Here is a 14,487-nt window from a genome sequence, read left to right as displayed (position 1 = left end):
GCAGTGCAGGAACATGCAATATATAAAATAAAGAAGGAAGCCAACCTTGGATCACAGAGCAGGACGGAACATCAAAGGATTGCAGTAAAACAGTGGACATCACCTCCTGCTTGGTCCGAAACGTGAACATGACATCTGCACATGATTACTCTGTTACTCTGCAATTTTTAAATGTTGGCATGACCCCGATACAATCATATTAGAACAATTTCCTCTTGCCATTAATGGCTGTTTGTTTTTACATTGCTATGCTAAATAGCTATTTAAATAAAATAAATGTTAGTGCGTGAAGTGCAAAAAAAACCAAGCAGGATGGATTGCTTTCCGTCAGACAGGGTTTGTCAGTCTTACTTAGACCAAGTACCGCCGAATGGGAATTGAGTGTGATAGCAGCCCCCTGCCATGAATGCGTGATTTTATAAAAAGTGAAGGACTGGGGACCGTTTAATGACACATGTTTGACTTGCAGGGAGTTCCTGTAAAATATCTTTTGGTGATGGTGTGAGATGTCAAATCGTACGCCTGTATTGAGAAACTCTGTTTTTTTTTCCAGAAAAACAAAAGAGTGGAGGAGTGTAACATAAAGAGGTATAAACAATGAACTTTATCACATTTTGTCTGGGGAGCCTCGACTGACGGCTGTTTCTGTAAGACATGGAGGATCTGAGTAATAGATTGATCTCAAATGATTTTTTTCTCCTTTTATTAGAAATATTTGTGCTGCATGCATGATTAACATACAGAAAAATATCTACCACATATAAAACTTCATTTCAAATCTCCCCAAAACATTATAAATTCTAGTCAGTTTAAGTGCAAGAAAAAAAACATGAATCTGTGTATGAAAAATGCTTTGCTCTACCTTTACTTACACAACTGTTTCATTTCTTCCGTTTTGACAAAAGGAGGAGGATACTGTGCGATAACAAATATCACCAGGAAGGACTGCCTGCTTTTTATAAAGTCGATCTTCTTTATGACAAATGAAGCTGAGCTTATTCTTTTCATGCCCGACAAACCAAAGTAAATCACATGAGTTAGGATGCAGTGGAAAAGGCCCATGACATTTACACAGACACATACTAACAAATAACATAATTTATTGATGACAACATACCAATATATCAATATTTTTGTATTAGCTGTAATTATATTTAGCATTAAATTGTATTTTTACTACATATCTATAGACAAAAATACACTTAAATGTTATTGCAATATAATTACCTTTTATGAAGCTTTGCTGTCTTTCATGCAAAAAAAGGTGTCTTCCGTGGACTGTCATCACTGAAATGTCACACCAATATCTGACACAGAAGTCAGACAAACACAAATTCTACAAAAACAGGTAGGAGACGTAAGGAGCGTCACAAATGTAAAAGATGAAATGAACAACAGTGTTTGGCAAAAACAACAGACATAAAGCTAATTGTGGGATTTTGCCATAGATATTTTTTAAAATCACATACATAAAAACCTCCATGTATGATATTTACAGTTCTGTGCTTAAAGTGGCCTCACTGTTACACTGATGAGAGCATGAACACCACCTCAGATGTGATGTAATGACCTGCACGTGCAGCCCATTGTCTGAGGGCTCTGCAGTAATAAATTCCATTTCGCACTGATTGCAGGAGAGTTATAAATTTAACACGAAAATGGGATAATTTCCTAAAAATAATAATTTTCTGCCATCTCTCAGAGATCGGCGCCGAAATAAGATACTCAAAAAATACTAGAATGAAAAATGTATCTATTGAAAGCGCACGTTTGGCAGATCATTTTTTACAGCCTTGTTTTGAATGTCTGGCAGCTTAATTTGGGCTCTGGATCTGACTCAGGCTTTTGTGAAATTACCCAGAATTCTCCCCACAATGCCCCTCCCCCATCGTGATTTTTTTTTTCTCCCTCTTCATCCATCCAAGAGCTCAACTTTCCAGACAAGTGGTCCATCATGGACAAAACTAGATAGGAAGAGAGTAAGCTGTGTGTGTCTGTATGAGTGTGTAGATGTGACTGAGCTGGTGTTACTGGAGTTGCTCGACTGATGTCTCTCCAAGGCGAGGAGGTACATCGCACATGCTCAGTGCTGGAAACCTGACACAAGACCAAAACTGCATGGCCCTCCCTATGGCTGTCCATCTGCGCTCCTCTCTGAGCAGACCCCAGCCTTCCCTCCTTTGCGGTGGTTCGGCTAGAAGCTTGACAGAGGTAACCACAGACAGAGGAGACACGCGGCGAGCAGCACGAGGTGGGTGTGGTCATCCTGGGGGGCGTGGCCTTTCAGAGATTCCTGATTGGTCTCCTGCTGGCTGGGTGGGCTCTGCATACTGGCAGTGGGCTGGGCACGGTTGGCACACATATCATACAGGTTCCCTGAGAACTGCATCTTCTTGGACTCTTGCCGCAGCGATTCCCACACTGCAGCCGCCTCATCTGGGCACCCTGCTAGCACCACGTTCACACAGGTGTGAAACTCATCCCAGGACCTGCAGGGGGCACCAGAGGTGATTCATGATCCAGTCAGAACACCCCAGTAGAAGGAAAAAACTGTTTTTTTTTTTTACATACATCGGACAGCTGATTGAACAGCTGAGCATGACAAGGTACATGTTTCCAGAAAATAAAATAAAAAACATTTTTGTGACTGACTGTGCCGAATGTCTACATTTTCTGATCACGGCCACAAATTCTGTAATATAGGGACAACGAAAATGTTACAAATAGATCTTCGCGATTAATTATGTGCCCACTGCAAGATGGCACAGTGAGTTCTGCTATTCCTGGCTGCTGGGAGGTGTGAGGCCTGCTGTTACAGTGCAGCTGGGATCCCCAGTGCGCTCCGATCAGGGAGCCTCCGGCTGATCTCGGAAATCGATGCCCCAGCACGGATACACTCCTCTGCCTGGATGGGGTGGGGGTAGGCGCTATTCCACGTGATGCGGCGCGGCTAAATGGGAGGCGTCCGTGGGTTTCTACCCGGGCTACTGGGGATTTAATAAAGACATGAATTACGCACGTGTGCGTATATATAGAAAGACAGAAGGGGATGAGAAAGAGAGAATCTCAATTTTTAATTAAGCGCTCTCCATCAGCACAGGCGGGGAGCTGACAGGGGGGTTGGGGGGGGGGGGGGGGGGGGGGGGGGAGACAGCCTGCAGGAAGCTCCATGATCTCACACGGGGAGAAAGTGAAGGAGAGATACAAAAGTCTAACAGGCGGGCCTTCTACACCAAACGACTCCCAGCACTCTTTGCTGCAGTGCCGCACTGTCAAATGTCAGCGGTGGATTGATCTGCAGTGAGGTAAAAGATAATAAAGGCAACACAGATAACAGAAGAAGGTGACGAACGGCCATTCATCTGGTCACCCGCTCGACCCTCGGCCTCATCGTCAGACTCGGGTTTGGTACTGATGCTGAGGAGTGTCTGTCTAAGCGCATGTGTTGAGTTTCTGGGTCATACACTGAGCTGTCAGCCATTTTAATCAGTTTGTCAGTCAGTCTTATATGCCCCAGTCCTGACTGATACTGACGAACTTCCTTAGGGGGAATGTATGTATATTCGTTTGTTTTTTTTTTGTTGTTGCTATTTTCACGCATCTCAGGGCAGCCTGTCAGCCCCTACGCAGTCACCTGCACACGCCGTCAATCTCCTGGGTGTCTTCGCCCCACTGCAGGCTCTCCGACATGCTGTCCCCCAGGGCCAGGAGACACTGGGAGAAGCCCCTGTAAATGGAGCCGCACTTCCTGCTGACGGCAGCGGAACCGTGGTTGGGGGCCAGAACTGCAGGAGGAAACACAAATATGTCAGTAGATGTTGCATTAGCTCGTCCAAAGGAAATTAGACAGTGACACACGTCTTTGAGGCCCTGGTCCGATTCACTCAGCCTCAGCTGCTGCATCCTTTACAGGCCTGAGCTGAGCTGGAGAGTCGGGCAGCAAGTGTAAAGTTCCTCCTCCCACCGTGAGTGTCATGCTACTTGTCCCTGGCCATTAGAGTGTTTGTCTTCCGGGTAAATGACATTGTGACAGAGCAATAATCCACTGAATTCGCTGCTGGGGTCACAGAGAGGTGTGACCATCCTCTCAATATGATACGTCATTGTCAGCTTCCTTCCTACAGTCATAGTTCCTCACAGGTAACTAGCAATAACTAACGAACTAAGCGTATCTACTCATCAAGGAAAGTACATTCAATTGCTTTCATCTAAACTTCTCAGCCTTTACCCATCTATACAGAAAGATATTTCACTAATTGAGTTTAACCCCTTGCTGAAAGGTAGTTAGCAAGGCCCCATTGAAGAATTGACCAGTAACATTTAGATGACTAAATAGATACATAACCATTATGTGGCTCTGAGCTGGGTTACCACCCACAACATTCTTGACCAATCGGGGTTTTGGACTCAATGATGGAGGACTGAGCTTCAATCAGTGATGGCTGCAGCGGTTCCCAGCGAGTAGTTACAGCTGAACAGGAACTGCTATCAAACATCAGTAGCAATGTGAACAGAATCAGCTCATGCGATTGAGGTATACTAATACCTCATGGACGGTCTTTGGGGACACACACCGAAATGTCTGAAACCCCAAGGCACACCACACCCCGTAGATCTCAAACCATAAAATCCAACCATAACTGCAATCATTTAATAATGTCCATTTTAAGAAGTTACAGTTATACTGATAGGTGTAATTGCTGCCTTTCTAGAAGGATCCACCTTCCCAAACCTCATTCTTCCTGCCTTTCTGGGTCCTGGAGTGCTAAGGTACCAAGCTAGCACTAATATTACATTATCGGTGAAGCTAGGCTATGGCAACATTATTAAACTAAGAGGTACTACAGGAAATCAAGAGCATTAATTACCTCACTACCCTACTGTTGCTGGTTGTGAAACAGGCTGCTCCACCCAACCTGGGTGCAGACAGGGAAAGGTACCACAGCACTGCAAGCTGCGGACCCTCGGACAAAAGGCACAAAAAGCACAGGACAGCATCATAATTAATATAACAATGCTGCCAGCCAGAAGCATACTTTCCACCTCCCAGCACCTTCTGAGCGCAGCTCCATGGTACCACACCATCAATTAAAGGTCATTGTTAGGAGCTCGTTGCTTTGCAGAAGCAGCTACCACAGTCTTGGCCTTTCACAACCTGAGAAGAAGATACGCAGGAGTCACCACTGCCACCCTTCAAGCGCCCATTACAGCCCGGCGATTAATGTGGTGCCTGCGACTTACGCACCGGCTCTTTGTCAAACTGGGGACTGTGGCCCATCCTAGGAAATGCTCAGGAAATAAGTCCCCCCCCCCAAACATACACACTACAGCCCCTCGACTGCCAAGTGCCGGATCAGATAACGTGGCTCCATGTAACCAGCCTCCTGTAGCTGACTGTTGTCAGCTGCTGTTTGGTGAAAGCGTGACACAGTATGGCTCGCCCAGCATCACCAAAGCCATTTTTATTATCTTTATGTGCTTTAACTTTAAGGACCATCCATTCTCATGGTACAAATTAACATGCTCTTTGTGGTCCCCAGAGCTTCGAAGCACTGCAAACCCCCCCCCCCCCACATCTAAAGGCAGCAACGGAATATTAAACATGGTATTTAAAATCCAGACAAAAATGAGCCTGAATGGACAGTCATTTCTTTGTGTCTCAGTTTTGTTGACCACTGAGTGGGGTTGAGAGGTGCAGGGGATGCAGAAGGGGCTCTATGGGTAACGAGAGAACCTGAGCATCACTCACCCGCCGTTGAGGTGTGTCAGTAAGGAGAGAACCTGAACATTACTCACCCGCCTTTGAGATATGTCAACAATGAGAGAGCCTCAACATTACTCACCCACCCTTGAGATATGTCAGGGATGAGAGAGCCTCAACATCGCTCAAGGCAGGTCTTTTGAGATATGTCAGTGATTAGAGCATCACTCATCTGCCTTTAAGATATGTCAGTAATAAGAGAACCTCAACATCACTCATCCGCCTTTGAGGTCTGTCAGTAAGGAGAGAACATGAATATAGCTCACCAACCTTTGACGTTTGTCTGAAATGAGAAAACCTGAATACTGCTCGCCTGCCTTTGAGGTGTGTAAGTAAGGAGAACCTGAACACTGCTCTCCTGGTAACCCTGAACAAACAAGAGCACCAGTCTCTAACACACAGATAGATGTGTGATTCATATTTGAGGGGAGCATTCTTTCCTTCTTAAATTTTATTGCAGCAAAGATATTGATTTTCTGTGATGTTTTGCAGTGAGGTCAGAGTATTGGTTTCATTCATCCCCATGAACAATTAATGAAGACTTGTAGAGAGAAGCCGACAGATAAAGAGACTGAGAAACAAGGACAGAAGGAGAGAAAATGGAGAGAGGGGAAAGCAGGCAGAGAGATGAATGAAATACCACGATATTGACATCTCTGTCTCCAGCTCTATGTGCCAGTCACTGAAGAAAAACTCTAGGACACGAACAAACTCTATTCCCGGAGGAAAAACAAGTTTCCTACCCTATTTTTCCTCGATCAATCACTAGACATCAGTAGCATTGAGAACAGAATCAGCTCATCTGATCGAGCTGCATTGTGCACTGCCCTGGCATGCAGTATTTCACTGAACACAAAGGGGTGAAACCTTATTAGTCATTTTAACTCTACAGTCCCATCTCTGCCTTGTAGTAATTCAGTATTTTCCCTGTATATGTGTGTGTGTGTACTATGTTTATATTACATTATGGGCACTAAATGTACCTCACGATGTGATAAAATTTTGAGTTTGTGTTATTGAGTTTGTGTTATTTTGAGTTTGTGAGGACCATTTTTCAGGTCCCCACAAAGATCTATGATTGTCAAAAGTCAATTTTGTTTGGTTACAGTTGTGGCTGGGTAGGGTTAGGGTTGTCATTGTTGGGATTAGGGTTATACACATAGAAATGAATGCAAGGTCGCCATTAAGATACGAGTACAGGTGTTTATGTGTGTGTGTGTGTGTGTGTGTGTGTGTGTGTGTGTGTGAACTGCACACAAGGGAACATCTACAAACACAGCATGAGCATTTCAGAGATATTCGCCATGGTAATGAAAAAAGGCTGATGGATGTCGAAGTGTCCTTCGTTCAGGGGCAAAGTAAGAGACCCCGGTCCCATCGGCAGCCCTTTGTCTCCTCAGAAACATACACAACTATACACATATAACTGTAAACCTGTCTCCTTGAGCGTGTGACATCCACCCCCATAATCGTAGTGAGTGCTACCAAAGTTTGTGAAGATGGCAGACCATAACATTCCGGCTTCTATCATCATGGAGGTGGGTAGCTAAGACCTCATACTACAAGTGAGCAAGACAAGTCTCTTGATCATGACGCTTGATCTCTGCAGCCTCCCCATAAGCCTCTGTTCTTAGCAGAGTTCTCAGAAATAATGCATGAGAAGGTAAACCTGGATAAATAGCTGAAGGCAAACAGCGCAGAGCTTTGAGATCAAATCCAGGCCAGCTGAAGGCCTTGGACAGATGGCACGACAAAGCCGCGCTTGGCTGAAGTGTTTCCAATTATTTTCGTAGATAATGTCGCGAAAGTGTGTCGGTTAAGCACAGATCCCCCTAACAACGGGGCCTCATTGTATGCAATGAAGCACTCTCCCGGAGCATCCGCGCTTCGCTCTGACGGCTTGGAAAAGGCTCGCCGGACCGAATGTGCCCTTGCATCGCAAGAGCAAATCCCACCAGGAGGCTCAAAGGTGCCAGACCAGCTGTTACGGGCCTGTCAGTCAGGCCATAAGAAGGGGGAACCAAGATGCTCTTTTTGATCCTGCCGGGATAAAGTTTTGGGAGGCGGTGAACGTGGGGGGGTGCATGTACAAAGCTGAGAGGGAGAGCCGGCTTGGCTGAACCTACACAGAACGCACGGGTTCAGAATTAGATAGTATTAACAGGTAGTAGCCAATGTTAGTACGTTGGCTTTTTTCTATACACTTACAACTCAGAAGGGGTGTCTGTTAAAAAACAACATGAATATCATTAGCGACAGGCTCCAGTGAGGTCACACGTTAAGGAATGATACCCAGGATCGGGCATTTGGGTTCGACTTCGTGTAATATATAGGTTTACCGTATTTGGTGAGACAAAAAAGGAGGACATGTATGGGGATTCGAATATTAATGACTTTTCACATTCACCAGCCAATCAGGTAGTGTCATATGAATTTTAATGAGATTTTACCCTGTAAAATGAACATTTGCGTCTGGGGACCCCAGATGTATGGTAACCCTAGTAATATATGGCTGATGCGTGCATGGATATTTATTCATAACATGCCAATATGCAGTCACTAGTGAGCTTAACACTGCGGTGAAGCACTGGAGCCAGTGGCTCTGGGGTCACCAGCCTCCCTGCCGCAAGGCAGTCGTCACAAATTAAAATGAGCCCAGCTCAGGCGTCAAGTCCTGAAGGACTGGTCCACAAAAGAGGGGTGTGTTCACACTTCATGGGCGGCTAAAAATAACTCGCAGTCTGGGACGGGGGAAGAAGACGGACGCCCGGGCAGTTTGCCGCACATTATTATTTAATCTCGCCACCCGCTTGGTGTCAGGAGACTGTAACATTAATGAGCAGAGTCGGGACCAGAGCAGCTCGTCGGAGAACTCCCAAATCCCAAAGGTCTCCACCTGGAGAACACAGCATGATCTGACCCACAAAGGTGGTTTCAAGCCATTTAAGAGAAACCGTTTCAGAAAAAAATACTGCTAAAGTCGAAATCAAATGGCTCTTCAAAAGCGTGAGACTTCGCTGTTGTTTTGTTAGCAGCCTTAGATTGAGCTCTACAAGTGTCATTCTGGGTGGTTTATTCACTTGCCTGCTTAACCAGAGCAAGGTCATGGGGTCAGGATTTGATTTATTCATTGAGCTGACACCCCTCTGAGGATCGCAACCTTGGTGTGCTGAAGGGGTTTGTATCCTTTAACGATTCACTGACAACTGCCTGGTGGACAAGCCACCCACACAACCTGGCCGGACTCCGGCCTGCAAGGCTACATGGAACCATCTTCTGGATTCACCAACATGCAAGCCGAACCTACGGTCTAGGGGCTGCTTAAATAAAGGGTGAATAAAATACCTTTTAAGTTTAAGAAGAATAAAAAGATCTTTTAACAGAGTGGAAAAGTGGTATAAGATGTGGCCCAGCATCTTACAGATCTGAACTGTAAGTTACATTGAGCACATGTGAGAAGAACACAGTCCCGCAGAGGTCTGGGTGAGTGCGACTGATCTGCAGTTTGCCTAATCTACTGTGGATCCTTATGGCATGAGGATGTTCTGATCACTGACTGTTCTCGCATGGAGACATGATGGAAGGAGACAGATCCATGACAGATCCAAGATGAAAAGAATGTCTGAGGAGATCCAGAGCAAGAGCCTCTTTGTAAAAGAAAAGACTTAATGTCTGCCTTGAGATTTTCAGCAGAGCTAAACTGACCCCATGGCGTGTCGTGCCGTTCCATGCTCAGCTTATCCAGAGAGTAATTCACGGTATACAAGAGAGGCGATTCCTTCAAATGCATGGATTTCCAAAAGAAAAATGCCATTATTTCATGGGTTAAACCTATCGTGAGATGCCTAAGAGCTACTTTTGATTTTTATGCATTTCTGAATCTTTATCCCGAAAGGAATGTGGTAACCGGGGTCTACCAGTGGTAACTCAAGGCACTGCTCTCCCTGCATGCAGTTGTTATGGATGCTGTGTTAATGAACCTCGCCGTAATCAAGAGGCATGCAAGGAGCAGGTCTTCGAGTCTCATGGGAAAGAAAAAAGAAACTAAAGGGGAAGACTGTGTGCGAGTATTAGAAAGGACTGAAAGGATAATTAGCCTCTGCCACCCAACTCTGTTTTTGAATCGACAGGCATCCTTTCAGATTCTTGCCATTTGCACCAGCTGCTCCCTGGATACTGCCAAAGGCGGCTGGGTGCAGGGGACGGGCCATTTAAGGGGGCTATAACCCTGTGCCCAAGACTGTAAAGTGTGAGAGCAGGTAATTGGTGAGCAAACAATCTGCCACAGCCACAATACCTGACACGGTCTACATGTCCTCTGCAGAGAGGAGTCCCGGTTGGGGGACAGTCTTTCTTCTGCGTTCTGTGATTTACACTGTTGGTTGGTTTACAGGGAGACTGTGAACCAGTTTATCTCCACTGCGGCACGACCTGTCTTTGTGTGTTTGTTGGGACCATTTTCCAGAAGGTTCTGGATTGCTTCTTGGTACCTTGCATTAGATTTATATATACATTTAGTCGTTTGTCCAATGTGACTAAGTAGTGACTAAGTCAAAAGACAGCAGGTTTCGGTCACTGCACCTGGAGCAACTGGGGTTAAGGATCTTGCCCAGGAGCCCAGCAGTGACATCACACCAGCTGCGGAATTAGAGCCAGGCACCATGCTAATCCTCTCTCTAAGATTCCAATTTTGGTATTACGTGCAGCCATAGAAAGTGGGAGTGAGAGAATAACTGAAAGGTGATTTATTATCTGGGAAGCTGCTGGAATTCTCTGTTCTCAGACCGCACTAGCCTGCGTTTAAGGTCACCCCCCGCTGTAGGAGCATCTGAAAAATAAACACCGTAAAACTGTTAAAAAAGAATCAGAATAGATCTTTTTGGACCCCTACCCTAACCCTAACACTAACCCCTAACCCTAACCCTGTTTTTTGTCCCTTTTCGACCAGGATGGATTGCCACAAACCAAACAGTAGCACTTGACATTAACTGCACCTTCATATTGCATTCATAGAACATTCATAAGCAGCATGTAAGTATACCATAACATCCTAACAGCTTTAATATACGTTAATAACAAACATTACATGATAACAGCAAACATTTTTATAATCATATAATGTTTGTCATTAATGCATGTTAAAGCCGTTAAGGCACATTAGGATGTTAAGATACAGTATACTTACATGCGGTTTGTGAATGTTCTATGAATGCATTATAAGAGCATTATGAAGCTGTAGTCAATGTAAAGCAATACCAACCAAAGTCAAGGAGGCTTTTTGATACTTCTTCTTCTCTGTATAGTAATATATGCCCTATACATGCCCTTCACCCCTAGCAGTAGCTTAATCAGTTTGCACCTGTTTATTGCTTACTGAACACAGTTAAGCATTAAAACTCTGGGAATGAGCAGAGCAGAGTTATTAATCAGATTTAGACTCTTTGACCATTACATCCACCCATTAAATTTTATTTATACTGTATTTTCCTTGTGCAAAGTGGATATCGATCAAGTTTAGTCAAAACTTTTGCATGCAGACAGAATCCAAACATTCCCATAATCGCACACTACCCCCCCGACGCTCACCGCTGTCATCAAAGCTAAAGTTTCTTTCAATCTTTGCTTTTTTCATCTCTCTGTACTTCATTCTGTGTGTTGAATTATGCAGCATGGTGATTCGCTACGTACCGGGGCCTCGCCAAAGCGAGCAATAAACCAATCGCAATGTCGGCTTCCTAATTGACAGCTGGACATCTGTTTCATCACGACAGAGCCTGCTGTCTTCACAGGATGTGGAGCATGTGATTGAGTGAATGCTTCCTGAATTCTGACCAGATGCATTAGTAAATGTCACACCGCACCAGGAAGAACAGCGGCAAACTTCTTCACCTGGACAATGTTACTGAAAGGCTGGTGGGTTAAATGAAAAGTCCTGCCCTGAGCTCAGAAGGTTTTCAGAAAATACAGATGAAAGTGAAGCTTGGGTACCAAGCACTGGGTCGGTGATTTATCTGGAAACCCCAAGAACATTTCAAAGGGGCCAACAGACAACTGCCTATTCTGTCAATGACTGGGTCCAAACCAGCAACATTCTGATCACAGACGCAGAGGCCCAAAGCTCAAAGAAGCTCAAAGCCACACACCATTCCGGGGTCAACTTCATAAAGATTCAGGCTATATCTTTAACATGAATGGAAGGGGGACTTGAGTAAGCATAACCGTGAAATGCTTTCTGTAGTTTTATTTAGCAAACAGCTTCTCGGCTGCAAGGCTAGCAGTGATTTTCCCACAAAGGAAGCCAGTGGCCTTCAGGACATCTGAGAAGTCTGCCAACAGTGTGCAGGGAGAAAGAAAATACTCCACTAATTAAAGGAATTCACACACTATATGATACTTAAAAAGTGACTGTAGCACCAAGACAAATATCCTTCTTTATATGATAAGTATAATATCCTTTGCTGAAGACGTCATTGCCGTCTAACTGCTGGAGTCTGTCAGGAGATTCAGCCTCCTCATAAAGCGAAAGCACATCGGAGTGTAGCTCAGAATCTGCCTGCGAAGAGCCTTTCCTCATATTATTCACCAGAGCTCCGCCAGCACCTCTTAAGGATGATTATTGATAGGCCCCACAGTGCTCCTGTCAACTTATTATCATTTATGGATGCACTAGATGCTGCTCGCTGTTTAGACGAACTGTGACTTGCATACATCAAGAGTCACCCGCTCCTTTGCTGTTTATTTTGTTTCTGGGGCAACCAGACTCTTCCAGTGACTGCAGTGAGAGTCGACTTTAAGGCACTGCAGTCGCACCAGCCTCATGCCCAAAAAGGAAACTTGTCTAGGTAAAGATAGTCTAAATAATAACTAAGTATTTAAATATACATATATATTTTATGCAAATAAATTTCATGTGAATACCTCGTGTTGGTTAAATATTAGGGCTGTAACGGTATACATATTTGTCGTGTACAGTTTATTACATCATTTTCGATTTGGCATCCACAGTGAAATGAACAAAAACATGTTTTGACATGGGTGGAATCGAAATTCACAAATAGACATTCAATACGGAAAACATTATGGTATTTGTGGTTGTGAGCTGGTTACTGCTTAGGCTGGTTACCATAATAATAGTTTATGAGCATTTTGGTTTCCCAGTAAATTGCCCCAATGCTACAGAACGACCAAGACCGTCTGCCAGCTCTGTTATACCAAACTGAGATACGGTGCCGAAAACACAAGCAAACTCATTTCACACGACACGGTCCAAATGTGCGGAATGACCAGAGCAAGGCAGAGAAGGCCTCTCCTAGTCAGCTTCCCTGTGGTACTTAAGGTGTTTTTGCTATGAAATTCTGACTGAGCTAAAAAAAAAAACTTAATTAAAATGGGTTGTTTAACAGTACAGATATGCAACCATTCTCAGTAATACAGGGGATGTGATTTTGTTATGAATTATGAATTGTTGTACATGTCAGTATACCGCATGTAACATCCTAATCTGTCTTAACAGCTTTAATATACATTAATAACCAACATTATATGATTAAACACTTATAATGTTTGTTATTAGTTGTACAGTTGTTATTACACTTATTCAGACACGTCGACAGACACATTGCCTTTGGATTGTAACTGTTTCCAATGTCTTTCTAGTTAATAATAAATCATTTAAAAACAAATTGCTTTTCCTGCTGTAGAAAAATTGCACCAAACCATGAAACCATCTCAGAAGTTTTATACCGAACCCAGAATTTTGTGTACCATTTCACCCCTACTGTCCTAAATGTACACTGGAAATACACTTAATACAAGGGTCTTCAACGGGGGGTTGTGTAATCATTGTGGAATCAATTTTTGTGATAAAAAAAAAAAACTCAAACCAGTTATAAGTCAAATTACTGCTAAATAATCACTGTAAATGTTTTATGAATTAAACACATTCAAATGGACTGACATCCAGACTTTTCATTCAACTCAAATGCTACTGCACAGGTGCCCCACTGGGACATTAGTGACTAGCATGACGTAAGTGGAAAACGCACCACGTTAATGAACGCAGTTACATACAATGTTACATTAACAAAAATGGACAATGAACAGAGATGCAGCTGCAGTTTAAATCACATGGGCAGTGGACTACATGCCAGACGCCAGAGACAAGGCTGAAGGCAGCGTTTATTCCTGATTGGTTCCAGCCTTAGTTAGTCATCGTTTGGCAGTAGGTACCGGCAGGTAGATATTGGAAAACGGCAGAGGTTAGATTTAATAAATCGGGAAGTTTCATTCTGATACCAGATGAAGACAAAAACAACCCCTGGTCATTATCTTTAATGGTTTTGAGATACGGTCTACTGGAGTGCCTTCTGATTTGATGAATGGGAACTTCTGCCCAGTGACTGTGGGATTTTGCTATCAATCTCCAGGAAAAAAACAACTTTATTCTGTTTGTTTGGTGAGAAAATAGACAGTGACGTTGAAAAATATTTTTGACTGAAACATTGAAATTTTGACTTAAATTTCAGAGTGATTTTAGAAAGAAATAATGACAAAAGGACAAAAAGAGTAAGAAATAACATCTATTTTTGTGAAAAAAGTGCAATGTGTCATTTCTGGACAGCGAAATGATAAGAGAGGAAAGACAGAGAAGCAACGGGACTAGAGAGGCCAGTGTGGAGCAATCAGGTTTTGGCAGTGAGCCCGGCAGCAAAGGCTAAACCTCCTCT

At 43.8% G+C, this 14,487-nt stretch overlaps 2 protein-coding genes across 2 annotated transcripts in view; both read right to left on the bottom strand.

Moving 5' to 3' along the window:
• Window positions 1–604: 604 nt before the first annotated feature.
• On the bottom strand, window positions 605–4,294 carry nrn1la (neuritin 1-like a). Its single transcript, XM_048972715.1, is given in 3 exon segments — window positions 605–2,489; window positions 3,635–3,788; window positions 3,791–4,294. Coding segments are annotated over 3 exon segments (483 nt in total). The 5' UTR covers window positions 3,825–4,294; the 3' UTR covers window positions 605–2,194.
• The window catches only part of edc4 (enhancer of mRNA decapping 4), a 43,166-nt gene continuing 32,349 nt past the window's right edge, over window positions 3,671–14,487 (bottom strand). The window contains exon 30 of the transcript XR_007381911.1: window positions 3,671–3,785. The gene's annotated coding sequence lies outside the window, so the exon portion shown is untranslated. The remainder of the gene's footprint in view (window positions 3,786–14,487) is intronic.

Source organism: Brienomyrus brachyistius, chromosome 13 (genome assembly GCF_023856365.1).
Source record: "Brienomyrus brachyistius isolate T26 chromosome 13, BBRACH_0.4, whole genome shotgun sequence".
In the NCBI taxonomy this organism is placed as follows: Eukaryota; Metazoa; Chordata; class Actinopteri; order Osteoglossiformes; family Mormyridae; genus Brienomyrus; species Brienomyrus brachyistius.
This window is presented reverse-complemented; position numbering and strand designations above follow the sequence as displayed.